This window comes from Patiria miniata, unplaced genomic scaffold (assembly GCF_015706575.1).
Source record: "Patiria miniata isolate m_02_andy unplaced genomic scaffold, ASM1570657v1 HiC_scaffold_4, whole genome shotgun sequence".
Lineage (NCBI taxonomy): Eukaryota > Metazoa > Echinodermata > Asteroidea > Valvatida > Asterinidae > Patiria > Patiria miniata.
In genome coordinates, this window is record NW_024037071.1 from 1,292,853 (window position 1) to 1,313,737 (window position 20,885).

At 40.6% G+C, this 20,885-nt stretch overlaps 1 protein-coding gene across 3 annotated transcripts; it reads left to right on the forward strand.

Moving 5' to 3' along the window:
* The first annotated feature begins 1,155 nt into the window (after positions 1-1,155).
* LOC119739951 (hexokinase-2-like) lies at positions 1,156-20,703 on the forward strand. 3 transcript variants are annotated; one of them, XM_038215108.1, is made up of 10 exons: positions 1,156-1,320; positions 9,980-10,078; positions 12,863-13,025; positions 13,743-13,882; positions 15,519-15,639; positions 16,515-16,606; positions 17,504-17,603; positions 18,682-18,874; positions 19,735-19,890; positions 20,244-20,595. In XM_038215108.1, the coding sequence occupies exons 1-10, from the start codon at positions 1,306-1,308 to the stop codon at positions 20,593-20,595; spliced, it is 1,431 nt and encodes a 476-aa protein (XP_038071036.1). In that variant the 5' UTR covers positions 1,156-1,305. The 3 variants fall into 3 exon arrangements, with proteins under 3 accessions (XP_038071036.1, XP_038071037.1, XP_038071035.1); XM_038215107.1 differs by lacking the exon at positions 1,156-1,320 and adding an exon at positions 6,403-6,595 and having other exon boundaries at positions 20,244-20,703; XM_038215109.1 differs by lacking the exon at positions 9,980-10,078 and having other exon boundaries at positions 1,158-1,320; positions 20,244-20,701.
* Positions 20,704-20,885: the final 182 nt, after the last annotated feature.

The window sequence follows — 20,885 nt, forward strand, 5'->3', positions numbered from 1 at the left end:
TCATAAAATCTGTCGCCGGTTGCAATTTGAAACTGTGCAACACGGCCCCCGACCCCGCTATGACTCTGCCCTGAGGTGGGTATTATCGGCAGGCTAAGAATGTCGGTAAAACTTAGAACAACAAAGCAGCGGCATCCATTTTTAGAGATCTTCGAAATACTGCATGCAATCAACGCACCCCCCCCCCCCCCCATGATTTTCGGAGGCCTAAATGTCCGGAGAAAAAAACCTGTCTACATTGCAGATTTTTGGGGGGATTGATGAACTCCCCCCTCCCCCCCCCCCCCCCCCCCTTGCCAAAATATCTGGTTCCGCCCCTGCCGCCTGTTGGGTTCCACGCTTTTGGAGGATTCATCATCGGCAGTTGATGTTAATTTGTTTATAATACTACCATAGGCCTGGCCTGCCGAGCATTGTAATCATGAAACTAATTAAACCAAAGTTATAAAAAAAATAGAGGCTAAAGAATAAATCAAAAAGTTATATGCTAGCCAAGCATTCAGGGATCGGTCTGAGCCATAACAATGCCCCAGCCAACCCCTTGGGACTCTTCTGGGCTCTCGGGTGTCCCGGTCAATACACACTTCCTTCCCTGTCCATCCATGTAACCCCGGAGGGCCAGTCACCATGTAAAAGCAAAGAGCTAAGGGAGGAACAGGGCGGCACCCTAAGCCCTGATCCTCCGAGTGGACCACATGCCCTGAACCTGTACGAAGGTGCCAACCTGGAACTCGCGGACAGTACCAGCAGCAGTGCTTACCGATTAAGCTAAGGTACTGTTGGTATTTTACGACGGGAAATTAAACATCTTATAATGACTGAATAGAACGCGTGTGTTGAAAAGCAAAAAAGACACCGATGGGATTAGATCCCGGACTCCGCGATTCGTGGACGACGAATCTAACCACTCGGCCACCAGGCTTCCTTAGAATTCTCCTCACAAACAACTTGTCTTAATAATAGGCGGAGAAACCTGGAACATAATTGCTGTGTGCATCTGTTTATTCATCTTCATTGACGCCTACTAGCGTCAACGCCCACCCTACGCCCTCTTGTGAATACCGCGTGCTTGATTGATCGATCGAGTCAAAAGGAGTCAGAATCCCTGACGTCCTAACGATGCGTCTATTTGCATAAAAATCAGGGATAGGGAATCCGACTATAACCTGCTGCTCGTATTTTGTGTGCACTGTACTTCCCGGTATTTTACGTGCAGTCTAGGCCTACTTGCAGGGGTTCAGAATCTGCTTTAAAACTTCCAGTTTTTACACAGATATTTAAAGGTCAAGGAAACACATCGTTATCATGGCTAGCTCGGATGTAAGTATGTGTAGCAGTAGTTATAATTATTCAATTGAATCATGATTGAATGTATTTGTAATTTATCAATCATGATAACGATCATTGGGCCTATGTAATTTTCGGATTATACACTAGCACTGTAGCAGCAGCGCGCAGATGAACGCGCAGATGCATGCATAATGTACGTGGCAGGCTGGCAACCAATCCATGGATCGGAAGCACTATGCCAACATGTCAATGGTGACGACTTTCAGAAAAATGAACTTTATTTTAAAAAGTATGCAGTGTAGCCCCTAGCACGGCTGGACTTTTTAAATTTAAGATGTTTTCTTCGGACTTTCTTGGTTGTGTCAACTGTCATTTACAATGACAGTCACGACGTTAGATAATGGATCCTCTACACAAACAACGTCCCCCAATTTCTGGTAGGATGTGTGATATGACACTTACGCGCCGTGGGTAGGGAGACTCGGCGCACAACTGCACCCTATCAGTGGTCAAATTTCTGTCAGGATGCCAGCTGTCCGCCGTGCGCGCATTGTTCTACATGTTTTATGTGCGGACGTGGCATATCATTTTGTACACAAGCTCAGTCGTTTATCCTTGTGTGGAAGATCAGAAAACTGACACATGCGCGTGCAACTGACAGCTCCCGTAGAAATAGCAAAAACTTAACAAAAATTCGATTCTACTTGACTTGGTCCATAATTTTGTAATCACTCTGCAAATCATATTGACTGACCACCAAGGTTAAAGGTGAAAATCAGTTGCAAAAGGATGTTACGTACATTCCACAATTTTTTTCGCCCTTTGTTTGACAATGGAAAAATTACCAACCATTTAGCATTTGTCTGATCACTGTAAACAAATTCAGAATGGATGTGGGAGCTCAAAATTTATTTTGTACCAAGTAGCTTGTGCGTCTAATTGCGCCTTGTAACCATCAACAAAAAATTGTGCAGAAAAAAAAGAGCACATGCCTGCAAAACCACCCCTGCCCCCCCCCCCCCCCAAGTTAAAACTGGATCCGCCCCAATGCTGAGACTCGCTGGATTATATAACAATTCAAATACATACAGGCTTGATTTGCAAAAATGCTGGCCCCCTTTCACTTTGCCATGGAGGATAAACATACATTGGCAGGCTCAGGATCCTGTTGCATTTAGTAATAGGTTGAAAAGACAACTGCATAGGGGTTAATTAGCTACTTTCGACTTCCACTTGGGAGGTAACACACTGAGTAAACAGTGTTTATACATTGGTGAAGGGCAAAACCTAATATTCAGGCGGTAGTACCGAAAACAGAGAGGCCCCTAAAATGAAGACCGAAGACCCACTCGAAAACAAAGAACTACTCGAAATGAAGACTCACTCGAAAACAGTCTTCGTTTTCAAGTGAGTCTTTGTTTCCGAGTGGGTCTTTGGTCCTCAGTTTTGGGGTCTTTGTTTTTGATACTACCATATTTCAGGCATGCATGTTTTCCTCGGATCCGTTGATTTCCTTGTTTTTTACTTATCATGAACATGCCATTACAAATTGAAAAACACTTACATTACCCCAATGCAAACTCCATCTTATGAATACTTTCGGCTTGATTCTGGAGGATTGAGACAAAATTAATCGTATGCTTGCACTTGATGCTATAAATGTGCCCATAGGCATTAATAGGAGGCTAGATAACTGATGGGCTTCAAGCAGAAGTACCCCCTCCAGGTGCAAAGGGAGATTTTGGGGAGACAACTGGATGGGGCAAATGGAATGCATCGCTAGTGACACCAGCCACTCATCCAAAAAGACACTTTGGGTCTGTGCACAAAAGTAATTATGCAGTACACGCATGTGGTGTGTTCCCCAAAATTGTTCCCCAAGTGTGATCCACAGTTCATGCAGGGAGACCGTCACCATAGATGCAACTCTCTTCATTGTATAACATGGGGCTGGGAGGCTTGTTTGGGGCTTACAATGCATGCAGAAGGAAGGGCTTATAATTTTGTATTTGTTGATCCATCTGAGCTTGCTGTAAGGTTGATCCATTATGACTGCCTGTGTGAAATGAAGACTGCCACTCTAAAGTGAAACAGGAACGTAATTACATAAAATTATCATAAGAAAAAGTTTAACAATAATTAGTTGCTCTTGGATATGGCTTCAAGGCTACTCCAGTCTAAATTTTGTTGGCCAACCAGTCAAGTCATTCACACCTTATCATGTGGCCTGTTTGGTTGACCTCAAACACAATGGAGGGTAATTGCTTTATGGTGTCATGTCTACCTACCAATCTACCACCAGTCACACCAGTAGTAATCCCAGATAGGATAATCTGTTTATGGTGTCTGAGTTTGATAAGATTCTAAGGTTTGCCAGGTGAAGGTAGCAATAAGGTAAAGGTTTACGGTCGGTAATAAGAAATCTCTCAAAATTGTGAGTTTGTGAGGATTTCCATAAACATACATATTTTTTTTTTACACTTTCTGCTCTTTATCTTCTGTAACCTACCCATGTGACACTGGCCCTCTAAAATCATTTCTAAAATAACTATTTCAAGTTATTTCTGAAGGGACAATTTGTGGTGAGTATCAAACTTATAAGTTTGTAGCAAACCGTTACAGTGCCCGAGTTCCAATGGGGACACAATTCCTTCACAGTTTTCTACAGTCTGTATCTTTTGGACTCTTGTTTATTGACAGTTCTTCAGTTTATTTTGCCTTTTTTGAAAAGAATCGGCAATTGAGGACACGTTCAGTCCCACGCACGCACAGCTTATAATAAATGAACACAGGGACTGATTTCCATGTGTCGTGATTTAAACCAACTTGCTAATATTTGCTTAAAAATGTGACCTCACTTGAAAGAGACACACCTCCTTACATCCCTGACACTCCAACCAATGACAACACAGTCTACTAAAACACACCCACATAATGGTGCATTACCCCTGCTATCAGATGGCAGTATTACCTTGTAACAAGGATATTGTAATCCTAATGTAATCCTAATTCTAAACACGGACATAAATAGTGCCATCAAGGATGTTGTCCCACTGATAAGGTGGAAAAACACTGCCCAGATAAAATTCCCATTACAAAAACATGACCTGACCATGTCACTTAAAAAAACAAACAGGCAATGATGATGCAGTTTATCTCAGTAGAGATAATCATGTTATGATCTATAATTATAAAAGGCCAGCACCTCACACTTTTTGGACTAACCGTTTGATTTCTTTCTTTTCATTGACCTCAGTTCTGGTCTTGTGAGTTGTTTTGGAGAGTTATTAAATCTTGCTTAGTGCTCTGTGTCTTGGGGGAGGGGAAGGGGGAAACTTTCTCTCCCTCTCCCCCCCCCCCCCACAGCATTTTGATGGAGTCATAAAACAAACCAAAAAACCCATTATTTTTAAAAATGGTTTTAAGATAGTTCAGATGTCATTTGCCCACCCCCCCCCCACTCTTGCACGAAAACCTGGATACTTTTTGTTTTACTGTTCAGTACTCGACTTGGGCCGATAAAATCATGCTTGAGAATGTGCCAAATTGTGCTAGGGAACACAAGGAAAATGCTCAAGCACACACCAGACTAATTTACTTCACACAAGATTTAAGTTGGTTGATATAAGACAAATTGGATATCTGAATGCTGCCACTCGGCAACAGCTTAGACAAATTTGATTTATAATGATGAATACTTTCAACCCGCCGAACCCCGTGTTTAAAGAGGGTTGACCAAACTTTGAAATTGAATGGTAAATGACTGAATTGGTTTGGGTAAAAGCATGTGAAATTTTAATCGGACGCATTGGAATGTACCGATAAGAGTTTGTGAATTTGAATGAAACATGAATGGAAATGACTAAATTGGTTTTTGGTAAAAGCGTGTGAAATTTTAATCGGACGAAATTGAATGTAAGAGTTGGTAAATTTGAATGAAAAATATCATAAGAAAGTTTAAAAATATTTGCTTTTGGAAGTAGCTTCGCCACTCCTCCTGTCTTGATTTTGTTGGCCAGCCAATCAAGTCATTCACACCTTCCTGTCACATGGCCTGTTTGGTTGACCTCAAACATAATGGAGGTTAATTGCTTCATTGTGTCAAGTCTAGTAGTTTACTAAATCAGCCAGTAAACCAGCCATGGTAATCCCTGATAGGACAACATGTTTATTGTGTCTGAGTTGAACCAATTTACTCATATCTGCTTGGAGATGTGGCCTCACTTGAAAGAGACACTCCTCCTGACACACCATAGAGCAAGGAACCAATGAGAACACAGTTCACTAAATGACGTCAGCCTAGGCATGCAAAAACACTTTTGGAGTTAATCAGTTAAAGGTTTTGTGCTCCCATTTCTAAATAAAAGATCACACAAGGCTGAAATTTTGACTCATGAAATTTGTTTATAATAGGAATAATATTGTGAAGTTTTATTTTTAAGTAGGCCTATACTTCATTTGAAGTTATTCACATTTTTATACTAACAAATTTTTACCGGGAGCTTCCCCCCGCCTTAAACGTGCGCTTAAGTGGCATGTCAAATCATAATGTCCTTTTGCCGCGAGTAAACTTGGCTTGTAATACCTACTCACTTCAGTAGGACGTTAGCGCATTTGGAACATATTACACGCTAAGTTAGTGTGTCGCTACCGTCCTTCTGCAGGGGACAAACAATGAAAAAAAACCTTCCGTCTTTTTCTTAACTGTTAATTACGTCAGAATGTCGTAGCCCCTTGAGACAAAATATATATCAAATGAAACATATTTCCATGCTCTGTCAATTACCTTAATTTGACCTTTCGAACCATTTTTTTGCCCTAACACCCTTCTTGCACGTACTGCACTGGACACTGGACGATACGGAACATTTAATACTCTGCTATCACTATCAGATGTCATTATTACCTTGTAAAACGGATACCATAATCCCAAGTCTAAACACAGACATAGTGCCATCAAGGATGTTGTCACATTGATAACATGGGAAAACACTGTCAAGACAAAATGCCCAGTAGTGACCATGCTGCATAAAAATAGGCAATGATGATACAGATTAACTCAAGTTGAGATAATTATTTGTAAAAGACAAGCAACATTTAACACTTATGGACAAACAGCTTGAGTGTTGTCTTTCATCAGCCAGTATATAAGTACATTTTCAGTTCTGAACTTGTGAGTTGTGTTAGAGAGTTGTTACATCAAGCAATGTGTATGGTGTTCTGTCTGGGGAAAAAAAATCATTTCTGAACAAGTGACCATTGAACTATGAGGTGGATAAGGAACAGAGTGTTCATAAACATGAAGGTATGTTAGTTTTTTGTACATAAAAGTTTTATTCTTTTGCTGGGTACCAGCACAGTACGGTGTAAAATCCTGGGCAAATCAGGACAACATCAGGCAAATTTTTTTACCAGTTCACGCCGGGAATGTTTTGACAAGAAGGGAACAAGGCGCGGGATTACTTTTCACTCAACCTCAAGCCAGGCGGGTTGAACCCATCAACCTCAGCAACACACTCATATTTCTGGGGAATTCCGGCCTCGCTCGCTGCGAGCGGGTCGCTGACAGATATTTCCGGCCTCGCTCCCTGCATGTTTATTCGTCATCCATTCCGAATACCGCAAAACCTTTGCGGGTATACTCGTAATCCTACGCGTTAAACAAAAAATCTGTAGACTCAAAATGTTAGTTCTGGTTGTAATTGAGATTCGATTTGAGGGTTGTTTGTATTTTTAAAGCTGTTCAGCATCTTAACAGGTAGGGTTACTGTTAGCTGCATTTATAGTCTAAAAATTGGTCTCTAGAAATCTGTCCCTTGGCGCGACTTCATGTAATTGAGTGGTCGGGCACAAACCGACCACTGTCTAGAATTGTTCCGATTAATCTTTCTTTCTTTCTTTCTTTTTTTTTCCGGACAATACTTCTCCGCGGGTTTACTCCTAAACCGTTCAAGATATAAACGTGTAACTTCGAACACATATCGACCCTGATCCCGAGTAGTGTATATTGTCCTGACGTCATGATGACGTCATCGGGTATCAAATTACAAGCAATTTAGTGTTTCTATTTTTTAATCATTACAAATCGATATAAAATCAACCGTGAGAGACCGGAACTTGTTTTTAACGGTAGTCAATAGAATAATACTGGGTCTTCAATTTACTTCGTGGGTGTCAAATCATACGACCCTTTCTTCCGGTCGAAACCGGTCGAACCCGGAAGTGCCTTGTAATTTAAAAATGGTAAAAGATATGAACTTGCTTTCAACGGTGTTAGTCTCTTGCCATACAATATTCTTCAAAACTTGTACCGGTGACGTCATGAAATTCTCAACCGCCCACTAGTGGCATGTTTAAGAATGTCCAAAATGCATTTTGAATAGATGTCTGTGGCGAAGTGTTTTGTAATCGCCTGAAAACTGGTAATAATCAGGCGTGGTTCTATGGGGGGGGGAGGGCTAGGGGGCTGTAGCCCCTCCCCCCCAAAAAAATTGGTCTAGCCCCCCCAAAAATAAATTCCGTAAAAAAAATAATTGCATTAGCAAAAAGAAGGATTGTTATGTACATGCGAACAGTCTCCCCCTAAAGAAGAAATAGCCGTGACAAGGGTGCATTAGTTAATATAGTGTGAATAATTTCAGGATTTTATTGGCGCTCCCCATTGAAAATATGACATGCTGTCTTGCAGTAATTGTGACATCAACTTTATGAAAATTAGGCATTACTTCGTCATGAAATGTCCATTTTCCAACACAGGTAGGCCTAAATGTTAACTTTTCCTATTGAAAAGTACATGCACATGAAAGCGTGCATGTCAGTGCCGATTAACAGATTGAATTGAAATTGTGCAAATGTACTACAAAATTTAAATTGGAAAAATGAAACAATTTTTAATTTTTGATGCCCTGGCATGGGGTGTCAGTCAGCCAGTCAGCTGGAGAGTCGGGGAGCCAGTCAGTCAGTCAGTTAGTCCATAAGTTATGGAATTCATAGATAATTTTAAATAACTTGGAAAGTGGTATTTGTCTACATGATTTTGCGATTTCTGCTGGCATGTCAATTAAATGAGAACTGCAACAATGTAGGTATAGTCTCTACCCGGTGACAGCAGTTGGCATATTGTAATTTCAGAAGCCCTTTTATTTATGAACATGATCAATTCAAACGTAAGCAAAACTACATTATAGACGCTATAAATAATGGCAGTTGTAATTGGTACGATAATGCTGCTGCATCATTTCACTCGGTAACGACGGAAATAAACAACAGTCATTATTTATAGGTTTTATAACTTCAAATCGATACCTTTAAAGTGGTATTATATTGCTCAAACTTGTTGAGATAAAAAAAAATTAATATCCCAAAAAAAATAATTTGCAATTTCGAAAACGAATGTGAGAAGGTTGTCTGCGAATCAGTCAAATTAGCCGTGTGTCAATTGGGACATTAAATAATCTTCAAAGTAAATGTCAGAGTTTGTGTTGCATCAATTTCCCTGGAATGTTTAGACTATATTCCGTTACCGAATATGCTTCCAGATGGCTGGAAGTTACCAGAGCACGCACATTTTTAGCAGACAACGCATCAGTTTATGTTATACAAATAGTCTTATTTTATTTTTTAAAGAAGGGGAAAAATGGGTTTTCTTGTCCAGGCATTATCTAGTGATGCTATTATGAACCTATAGCCCGGCCCCCTGCCGCTTGAAGCACGAACTTGACTGACCCCCCCCCCCCCAACGTTAGTTTGTATGATTGCATGGGTTATCGAATTCACCTTTAATATGTAACAACTATTCATCAACTCCCGATCTTCTAAGGTACGAGCGACGCGCAAATAATCGTCGATTATATTCCCGTCACATCAGTTAGAGAAGTTAAGTAGTTCAGGTTCCGAGCAAGGGCGGATCTAGAACCCCTTTTTTTGGCGGGGGGGGGGGGGGGGGGGGGACAAAATTGGGCCCCAAAAAAGTGGGTCCAAAATTACGACACAGTAAAAAGGCATGTGCAGAAATTATGTTGTATGTTTGTTGACAATGTTGTATTTCCAATTATCAAATAATATTTTGGTGATCTGTAATTCATTTCAGTGTTGGACCTTCCTTATACGTAGTTTGCAACGCATGGTTGGCAAAATGTGCAGTTTGCCAACAGAGCGTAGAAAGGTCTATACTATTGTATTATTAAAGCCGGAGTCCATCATTTGCAGCTATCCAAAAAAGTAACTGGCGTAATTATTGTTGAAAAACATACTGGTTGAAACATACTGGTAAGGGGACTAAACTCCCTGTGAAATTATTCTTTCTGGCAAGCTCTCATTTTGAAGAAATCAACGAAAAAAGGCATTTAATTTCGTGATCCTTTGTTCTTACATAAAAATATTCATAACTTAACACGGCAGTGTTTATTGAAAAAAATGTCTGCCCGACCACTCTGCGTTTGTAACAACAAACGCGCACCTCTAGTTATTTCTGTGTTGGTTTTTGTACTGTGTACATGTATTCATTTTAAAACCAGTTTGCCTTTGTGATGTTACCATGGAAATGTAGATGCCATGTTGTGTGACCCTTTTTATAGAAATTCCCCACTGGTTTTGGAATTTCAGTCATTATAGGTCCAGATTAAAGTTGCCTCTCCGAACTTAGTCGTTGGGGAATACCGTGTAATGCTTCTTTGTCCGTTTTATCCAGACTCCAAAATGGGTCAACGTCGGCGGTCGCTGGACGAAGGCAACACCCGAGCCTGTCCAGTCTGAAAAGACAGTCAGCCCCAAATCAACTAAGAATGAGGTCTTTTTTCTTGTTTGAAATATTCCTTGCCCATCGAGTATCATATGCGTCGTCATTTTGTTTCCCTTCAGTCGAATCACTGTCATTCATTTTCATGGGGGAATTATCCACGAAGCGGCAGGGACAATAATGTTCAAGTCTAGATTGACGCCTTTGCACACAATCGTTTCGTCTACCCGTGTGGAAATCAACACGAGTCCACCTTTAGGGAAACCAGGTCCCATTGAACACGGGTAGGGGAGGCATGTCGTTCGCACTTAAATAAATATTAGATTGACATGTACTTCAGACAAATTAGCAGTCAACAGATTTATATGCAAACCCATGCCTCACTTGGTCTACATAGCAACACCTAAACACCCATCTGCATGAACGTCATTTTAAACAATTTTATGAACATCGTCCAGACGTCCACCACCATTATACCATCCACGTTAACAAAATGAAATAAGAGATTTGTAGATTTGTTTTTCATTTCAATACACATTTTAAACGCACATTCATTTGTACATTTAAAGCTATAGTCCATCATTTGTAATTAGTGCATTTTGTTCGTTTGAAGCAACAAAAGTGTTCAAAATCAAATAAGGGATACTGAGCAACTAACCTGATGAAGTTTCAGCTAAGCTTCAGCTGTACATTCCGAGAAAAGCAGCATTCTAAGATCTCATTTTCAAATCAAAAGTTACGGAATCATGTTTTGAATTGTTTTGAATTGCAGCTATACGCGGCATCGCGCACTGATCCGACGAATTTTAACAACCGCGCGCGCGTGTGCGTCGTTCCAGTACTTGTACGCGCTGCGCTGAATAACAAAACGAACTACTAATTTAAATTTTCCTACGGTGCTTCTTAAGAATCACCATTGGAAATGCCTTCTTTCGTTGATTACTTCAAAATGACAGCTTGCCAGAAAGAATAATTTCACATGGAGTTTAGTTCCCTTACTATCTTTCAACCAAGTATGTTTTTCAACAGTAATTACGCCAGTTACTTTTTGGATGGCTGCAAATGATGGACTATAGCTTTAAAATTATAATGTTATGGTCACACATGAAGGTATGACATTTTCCTCAACAACGTTGTATTAGGGACGCATCATTTGGTGTGCATCATGACCACCTCTGGTGCAGATAGTAGATTTGATTTGTGTTATGAATTATACATGTACATCAACTCCATGCTGAATTCACTTAATTATTCATGAGCCACCTAATGCATAATCTTGCCATTAAGGCAGTGTCTGAGTTACACATGTTCATTAAAAAGAATGTACATCATTGGCTTTTGCTGTAATTTTCAGAAAGAACTATTTGAGGGGTTAGTATAATAGATCAAATATTGTTACACTGACATGTTTGAAATTTTGTGTTCGAAAATGCTGGAAAAAAAACAAGAACAACCAAAATGTTGAAGTAGTCACGTTCCCTGACTTCACTAAAGATAGCATGGATCAATTTATAGATGCCAGAAAATTGTAAGGTAAGGGAACCAGTCTAGCTGGCCTGCACCCGTTCATGAACATGTAACCAATAGCAAACAAAATTTGGACTGAAAAAAAAGGTATATTTGGAGCAGTAGTTGAAAAATAGTTAGGTTTTTCCAACGGTGGTCGGCCGACCACCGTTGGAAATGTACACAAAAATACAGTTTTCTGGAGAATGACTTCACACCAGGTGCCATAATTTTACAGGATGCTTTAGACTGTCATTTACCAACATCCTAGCTATTTCATAAAAACTTGGTAGTTTTATTTTTCGATGTTTGCAAATGTTGTATATTCCCTTTAATGTGTGCTAAACATTAAACAGTTGTTGTCTGCTGTGATGTGGTCCTGGGCTTTTTGTGATCCAGAGGAATGTAAATGGCATTAATGGCAAAGCTAAGGGTGCCATTTGCCCCTTTTAAAAAGTAAAAATAAGTAATTGAAATGTCAATATATTTCTCTTGCGTTATTTTATTTTGAACATTTGTTCCAAAGGGAAGTTCCATTTGTGATTTCTCCCGAATGCGTCTGTTAATCAAAACATGCATTTGTACTTGAAAACAAGATGTTTTACATTAAACTGATTATCACTTCATGAGTTTATTTTACTCAATGGGATGTATTCACAAGGCTGTTGCCTTGTACCTGATAAGTTAATACCAGTACATGGTGTTGGAGGTCATTACTGGGGTGAGGGTCAGGTGACATATTGGGATGGCAACGGCAAAGAAGACATGTGCCCCCTTCATCCAAAATCATGCTTCATTCCCAACCATCAAATATTGATCATAAAACCCTAACTGCCCTGAATCCTTCAAAATCCTCTTTGCCAAAGTGGAGGAATTTAGAGGATCGAGGTTAGCCTACATGGCAAAAGTGTGTTACTGATTTCGTAGGATGCACTTTTCTTTGGGCCGGACCTTGTGTTGTTTTTGCTCAGCCATGCATAAATATAGGCCTGGTTTATGCTTGTAATCCTCCGTACTGCTCCAGTATGTCACTGGCCAAGCCTCAACATATTGACAGTCACTGCCACAGGATTTTGCAGGATTCAGGCATGCAGTGGTCACCCCTCCACGGACCATATTCAAGAAATAATGATGGAAGTTGCAGGATTGAGGCTATATGCTATTTTTCTATGAGGCCAGTTGGAGAATTTTGCAGGATTGAGGCTACATCCTAGCAAATGGGCCTAGGGAGTTAGGGTTTATTCATATTTCAAAACCCTTTTTACACTACATGTATATATGTAAGAGAATGGGATTCACATTCATACACTCATTATTTTCTACTTGTAGGTTGATGGTATCTTGCAGAGCCTGGTTCTGTCCAAGGCCGACCTGGAGGAGATTTCTGACCTCATGCGACAGAACATGGACCGGGGACTGAACAGGGCCACTAACCCTTCAGCGGTCGTCAAGATGTTTCCCAGTTTTGTTCGATCCTTACCCGATGGCACAGGTACTATTTTCATATGTGATATTTTCCATCCAATGCACCAGTGAGTAAAGCCCATAAACTGTTTGCCCAAATTCAGTTTACACAAGAAATATATTAGCCAAAATCAACCATGGTGCAAGAACTCATTGTATCGCTAAAAGAAACTCATCCGTTGAAATTTCAAAGGGAATTATCCCAGAAAATTTGGGCTTCTAGTATCTACACCATGTACCTTCCAAATTTTTTTGAAGATCATGCCAAACCGGCTGAATTTTTTCAGGATCTTGGAAGGGTTTGTGCAAGGTTTTGGACAATTCTCTAGCAAAATGAGTCTTCCAAGGTCAAGTAACGTCCTGAAACTGTATTTATCCAAAATTTCCTAAATATTTAGTTTTGTGTGGATCAAATGATAGGCCATCAGCCTCGGTCCAAAATTGTGACCACCGGTATCAAATGAGGGGAATAATCGTCATAGCGATTTCTGGTAGGGTATACACTTCCAGAGTTGGAAAATATGTGATAGCTTGCAGCGATGGCAGCTTTTTGGGTGTTATCACTTTTTTTTTTCAAAATGTCCATCAAAATGCTTGTTTCCTCTCTAGGGGCGGTATACCTTACGCATGCTCATTATAATCATTTATGCCCTGATTTGATACTGACCAAACCCCCGGGCTGATGGTCTATGACAAAGTTGTGGTCGGTTTTACAATACATGAATATTTGAATGTATTTTTTCAGAGAAAGGTGATTTCTTTGCCCTGGACCTTGGCGGCAGTAACTTCCGAGTCCTTCGAGTTCAACTGCTGGATGGCGATGTTCAAATGACAAGCAAAGTTTATAAAATTTCACAGGGGACTATGACAGGAACTGGGGAACAGGTAATGCAGACGAGACCTTTTGGCGTTTTGTTTTTTGTATTTTGTTTGTTCTTCTTCTTTTTAATTTCCTTTTTGTTTTGTTTTTCCTTGGGGGTGGGGTTCCTTTTAAAAGTAACACAGCTTTTTCTTAAAGGGAATGTACATCATTGGCTTGTTGCTGTAATTTTCAGAAATGAACTATTTGAGGGGTTAGTATAATAGATCAAATATTTTTACACTTACATGTTTGAAGTTTTGTGTTAGAAAGTGTTTGAAAAACCAAGAAAGACAAAAATATTCAAGTAGTCTTGTTCCCTGACTCCACTAAAGATAGCATGGATCAATTTATAGATGCTGGAAAATTGTAAGGTAAGGGAACCAGTGTAGCTGGCCTGCACCCGTTCATGAACACAATAGCAAATAAAATTTGGACTAAAAAAATGGTAAATTTGGAGCAGTAGTTGAAAAATAGTTAGGTTTTTCCAACGGTAGTTGGCCGACCACCATTGGAAATGTATACAAAAATACCATTTTCTTGAAAATGACTTCACACCGGGTGCCATAATTTTACAGGATGCTTTAGACTGTCATTTACCAACATCCTAGTAAGGTATTTCGTAAAAACTTGGTAGTTTTATTCTTCGATGTTTGCAAATGTTGTGTATTGCCTTTAAACTATCCAAATCTTCAGAATATTTTTTACTGTACAGATTGCTCAATTTACAAAGTTCCTTCTTAATAGCTGCGATTTTCAAAAGGTTTCCGTTTTCATACAGTTTTGTCTTAGCCAAATATGACCCCCACAAAGTGTCCCTTCTCTACCATTGGTTGTTATTGAAAAGACACTGATACTGGCCTCATGCTGGACTTTGTGTGATACATTTATAGTAACGTTGCGTGTGCATATTTGTAGTGGGCAAATTTGTTAGAGAGTGTGGCGACTGTGGCCTAACGGTATCGCAGGTCTTGAACTTTGCTCTTTATATTGTTAGGGTCCATATGTATTGTAACGTGCAGAAGGTCGGATGGGTTGTTGGGCAGTGTTTCAATATGTTTAACTGAATTAGACACAAAAACTGCACAAAATAAAATGAATGAGTACAATCAATTTTTGGGGTGTTGAATGCAGTTTCAGAATTCTTTTACTAACTCAAAACAATCTTTTACTAATTCAAAATTTGACAGACTATATCCATTTTTGTTTGATTTCATTTAAACACTATTTGGTATTGTCATCTAGTTCCTTTTGTTTGTTTTTTGTTTGTTTTGGGGGTTTTTTTTGGGGGGGTGGTAGGTTGTTTTGATAAATTTAGTAATATTTTATAATATTGCACATTTGTGCGCACACATTTACCATGGAGTTGCACCACTGAAACTACTAAACAAAATATCTATAAAGTCTTTTCTTAGTTTTGCCAGCTGTTACTTAATTTCGTTGTTATAAATTATAGGACTTATATTTATCTCTACCTGTTCTGCAAATTGCATACATTTATAATGCTAATCAGTTTTTCCTGTGTCGGTGAAAAATGGGTCACTCACCAACCTGATATTTTTCGTTTGATTTCTTTTTCAAATAAAATCTCATTGATTCGACTTTTTTTAAATTTTTTTAATATTGACAATAAACGTTTTATTTCTTGTTCTCTTTTGTTAGTTATTTGACTACATTGCCGATAGTCTGGCTGAATTTAAGAATGAGCAGGGACTCAGTGATGTGGATCTGCCCCTCGGGTTCACCTTCTCCTTCCCCTGCAAACAGAATGGACTAGCCTCAGGTAAGGTCAAAGTTCATGTTTTATGCAAATCAAGGAATTACCTTGCAAAAAAGCAGTCTCCAGAGAAGTTTGTCTTAACACTTTGGCTTTTCCATTTTCAATTTATGGGAGGCAGCCTTCTGAAGATTTAAAGCATTTGGAGCTCCCCACTTTCTTATTTCTTAATTTTCCCTGGTGAGTTGTTGAAAGGCACGTGAGGACATTTGCAATTACCTGGAGATGTACCGACTTGCCAAGAAAATCGTTGCTCATAGTGAAGATGGGAGTGGTACCAAATACCCTGTGAAATTATCAGCTTCCGTTCTTGCACAGTAGGCGGTGTCCACCCAACAGAGTGGTGTAGCACAGCCATTTTTATTGGGGGGGGGGTAAACATTTCTTGAAAAGGGCACTTGCACATCCGTGGGAGGTGGGGGGCTGGTACCATCTGTCGATGGGTGAGCTGTTCAAAACCGACGATTGTGTACACTAATGGACAGTATATGGTGCTTTTCAGGGCAATACATGCGCGAAATTACAGGCACCCGGAACGGCAGATGGGACAGAAAAGGGCACGACTTCTTTTTAAAATGGGAACTTGTTCAGAAAAGAGGGTACTTGTTAAAAAAAAAAATCACTTTTTACACAATATTTTTTTTGGGGGGGGGTAATTAGCGCTGGTGAAAAAAGGGCATTTGAATGGAAAAGGGCAGTCTTAACAAAATATTGGGGGAAGATACCAGGAATTTTTGTGAAATGAGTATTTTATTCCAAGTTGTATTGAGTATTATTAGTGTATCATGAAATGCCATTTGTTTGGCTGTTTCTCTGGTAGGGAATTAAGAATATTCCAATGAAACTAACCATTTCATCTCATTTCTTTGGTCTTTTGGCAGCTGAACTGGTTCAGTGGACCAAAGGCTTCTCGGCCTCGGGAGTCGAAGGGAAAGACGTGGTGGTGTTGCTCAAGGAGGCTTGTGCGAGAAAGGTGAGAGAATTAGCCGGGTTTTCAATCGAAATTTGGTCGAAGACAAACCAATGACTCACCAATAAAGAAGACCTATTACCACCTGTACTGCATTGAAAACACCGCAAAAAAGGAAAGTCCAGACTCTACAGATACGATGCGTCGCAGCGCCGCGATGCATCGTAAGTTAAATTAGGTTTTGCCCTTCACCGACGTTTGAACACTGTATACTCAGTGTGTTACCTCCCGAGTGAAAGTTGAAAAAAAAATCACTCGGGTGGGACTCGAACCCACGACCTCTTGCTTTCTAGTGCAGATGTCTTACCACTAGACCACCGAGCTAACGGGATCGGTTGGTCGGTTCAAATCTAATGTACATAGCAGCAGGCACCGCATAAACTATTATAAGATGGAATTTTTGCACTAGAAAGCAGGAGGTCGTGGGTTCGAGTCCCACCCGAGTGATTTTTTCCAACTTTCACTCGGGAGGTAACACACTGAGTATACAGTGTTCAAACGTTGGTGAAGGGCAAAACCTAATTTGATTTATATCACCCCGACGCAAAATTCCATCTTATAATAGCACCGTAACTTACGATGAATGTCGTGAAATTGGGTGCAGGGCTGACGTTGCACTTCAATACAGTATTGCTGTAGGGATGTTGGTATTACATCAGTGCACTTTCAGAAATGTTGAAAATAATTTAATTGAAAAAAAAACCTACATGAAATAACATTTGAAATGTATTCCCCTGATTTTTTCGCCGAGTTATGCAATGACTCCCAAACTTGCTTGTAGTCAGTTATAAGTGGCAAAGTTGGCCATTATTCATATATCCGTAGAAGTACTGTGACATCTAAAAATGGAATATCTGTGTTTTCTTTCAAATAGATTTTTTCTTTTTCTTTTTTGAATAGAAAGTGGCTTTACAAATTGTAGCATTAGTCAACGACACTGTAGGAACACTGATGTCCTGTGCCTACTCGTGCAGCGATACCTACATTGGGCTCATCTTAGGTGAGTACAGAATGTATTCAATTCATATATTTTGATGTTTGAGAAAGTCGGACTAACTTTTGTTGAGGTCGTGATAGTTTGTGAAGCTATGACAAGTCTTGTCAACTATGGACTCTCGAAGTGTGACGTCATTTAGAACCAGAAAGTGTAGTGCAAACTAATGGAGTACGCGCGCGTGTTGGTTCACGGGTTGAATCACGCGCTGATGTCTTTCACACACATTTTGTGCGCGTGACGTATTCACTTCGGTACTCCATTCAGAACCAAGGTTTGTTGCATTGCTTGTTGTCAGTAGCTACATTTGTTTACAGAATACAGCACAGGGCCAAGATTGAGATTATAAATAAATAAATAAATAAATACATTGTAATGCTTATCACTTTCCATCGTATCAACAATCTCAAAACGCTTTACAATTATTCCCCGTTCATCAGGCCACAAGACCACGCGGCAGCCGATATCAGCGCACATTCGGTCCTCGACCCTTACATGTACCTGTTCATACTCCTGGGTGGAGAGAGGCAATTGTAGTTAAGTGTCTTGCCCAAGGGCACGAACGCTATGTGCCTTGCAGGGTTCAAACTAGCGCACCATCGTACCCGAGTCAAGCACTGTAACCACTGAACCATTGCATTTTAGCCGACATTCGGCATTTTGACCAGAAGTCAGAATTTTGACTACATGAAATCAAAATTCATTGCCTTATGCATAGACATAATTAAGCACGGTTGAAATATAGTATGTCATGGGCATGGTTCATTAGAGTTGAGCTGTTATTTACGGTAACTGAGGATGCTCAATGTTCTCTCCATATGTGATGCGATCAGGCTACATGAGTCGTTTGTCGGGAATTTTCATTTGGAGATTCAGGCCACAATAGGACCACTTCACATCAATTCATCACATTTCTTGGTGTTCCAACTTCCATAGTTTTCACAGCAGTAATTCTAAGATTGTGCTCTTTTCAAGTCTGTAAAATAATAAAAAAAATTGACCAGGGTCGACAAACGACTCATTTAGCTTGATCGCATCGCATTTGTCTGTAATCATCTGGCTGATTTTAATGTCATTTATGTAGGGACGGGAACCAACGCTTGTTACTTGGAGAAGCTCAGCAATGTGGACACGTGGACCGGTGATGACGGGGAACCAAGGGACGTCATCATTAACATGGAATGGGGAGCATTCGGCACCGACAAGTCACTGGACAAGTTCCGGACCAAGTTTGACAACGAAGTGGATGAAGTGACCCTCAATAAAGGCAAACAGCTGTGAGTGGGCCTAGAGGGTGATCTTTATGATAATCAATATTCATAAGTACCTAAGACGCATTCCTATTGGTCGAGAGCCCGTCACGTGGCCGGTCTTAAATGGATGATAAAGACATGGCTAGCTGGTCTTAAACACTTTTCCAGTGTCACATGAAATTTGGACTCCCATGAAATCCGGTGCCTCAAATTAACATTTCATTGGTTGAACGTTCATATTCCTCACGCATGCATGCGAATTGTACTACCAGTGAATCAGTATTTCATGGTCCGAAATTCACACTACACCAGCCCAGCTGCGTTTTGCGCGAAGTGGACTTTTTTTTTATAAAGCTTACCGAGACGATGGGTACTTTTCCCATTTTAAATCCAGCGCAGACAGCCTGGGACGTTTTCCTCTCAGTTACTTTTTTCCTGAGTCCAGCGGGTACTTCTACTGGCCAACTGCTGCCCAGGAAAACTGACCAGGTCACTTTTCCTGAGACGATAAGTCCAGTGCGGACAGTGCGTTTCGGTAAAAGTGGCTCAGGAAAGCGTACGTCTGGCCCTAGCGCAAGGTCATGCGTGTACACAGGGACCGCATGAACCCATAGATACTTCTACCATGTGGTCTGGTGAAATTTCCCGTGTCAAAGTACAGACAGTGATTACATTTGACCATTTTTCATTTAACCATCGTCTCGGTAAAACCTTCCCAAAAGTTCCAGTGCGTACACGGCTTTAGTTTAGCAGCATAACCGTTAATTAATTTGTAATATTTTGATTACCACTAGGCATGTGTCATTTTATCAGTGTTGTAGAACAGTGTAATGGCTTTGGATCTTTGATAACATTTGAGCTTTTATTTTTTGCCCCCTCTCTAGTTACGAGAAGATGATTTCTGGGATGTACCTCGGCGAGATAGTCCGGCTGATTCTGGTGAAGCTGGCAACTGACGGCGATCTATTCGGAGGTCAAGTCTCTTCAGATCTCAAGACTCCTTGGAAATTTGAAACTCGCTTCCTGACAGACATTGAAAGGTAAGCAGGTTCACATGCCAACCAAAAGACGTCCTCTCAACATCTAAAGGTAGAAAGGAACGAAAATCTCCCGACATATGATCATATTATTCTTCTTTCTAGCCCTTTGCCAAGAGTGGCTTTTATAGCCTTCCTTGGGGCAATTTTCCTTTAAAAAAACAGGCTTTGTGCTCACTCTGCAGGATTTTGTTGTGACAGAGTTTGTATTAGTGAGAGTCAACTTTGTAGGCTTAGCCCCTTTAGAGGGTGCAGTTTTCTAGTCGGCCCTACGTTGTGTGAAAAATCATATAAAAATTGGAAGATTCAGGACTGTTGAAGGTTAACAAGCATGATTTCAATTACTTTTCCTGCAGTGACACGTCCGATAACAACGCCGAGTGTAACACCATCCTGAAGAGCTTGGGGGTGACCCCGTCCCCTTCGGACCTGCCCGTCATCCGGCGCGTCTGCGCGGCCGTGTCCACTCGTGCGGCCCGGCTCTCCGTGGCCGGCCTGAGCGCTGTGGTCAAGAAGATCGGTGCGGCGGAACTGACCATCGCAGTGGACGGCTCGCTGTACAAGAAGCACCCGACGTTCAAGAGCAACATGGAGAAGACGCTGAAGGAGCTCGTGCCGGGCGTCACCGTCAAGCTGATGCTGTCGGAGGACGGGAGTGGGAAGGGTGCGGCTCTAGTTGCTGCCGTGGCAGCCAGACTAGGCTCCTAAGGTACCCTGCTGCCCACATTTTTCCTCCGTGTTTTTATAATTCCAGTCAAATTTACCTTGCATTGTGTAACTTTAAGGTAGAGTAGATCATTTGCAGCTATCCAAAAAGTAACTGACGAGATCGTTCTTGCAAACCTTACTTGGTTTAAAGATAGTAATGGCACTAAACTCCCTGTGAAATTATTCTTTCCGGCATGCTGTCATTTTGAAGAAAACAATCAAAGAAGGCCTTTTCCACTTGACGCATTTTTGGAAATTTCCGTGAGTAGTTGGTTTGCAATTCGGCGAAT

Excerpts from the sequence above, each read along its gene's own strand:
- LOC119739951 (XM_038215107.1), top strand. The coding sequence starts at position 6,557 with ATGAGGTGGATAAGGAACAGAGTGTTCATAAACATGAAG. Across the intron at positions 13,883-15,518 it reads TGACAGGAACTGGGGAACAG|TTATTTGACTACATTGCCGA; the intron begins GTAATGCAGACG and ends CTCTTTTGTTAG. Across the intron at positions 18,875-19,734 it reads CTCAATAAAGGCAAACAGCT|TTACGAGAAGATGATTTCTG; the intron begins GTGAGTGGGCCT and ends CCCCCTCTCTAG.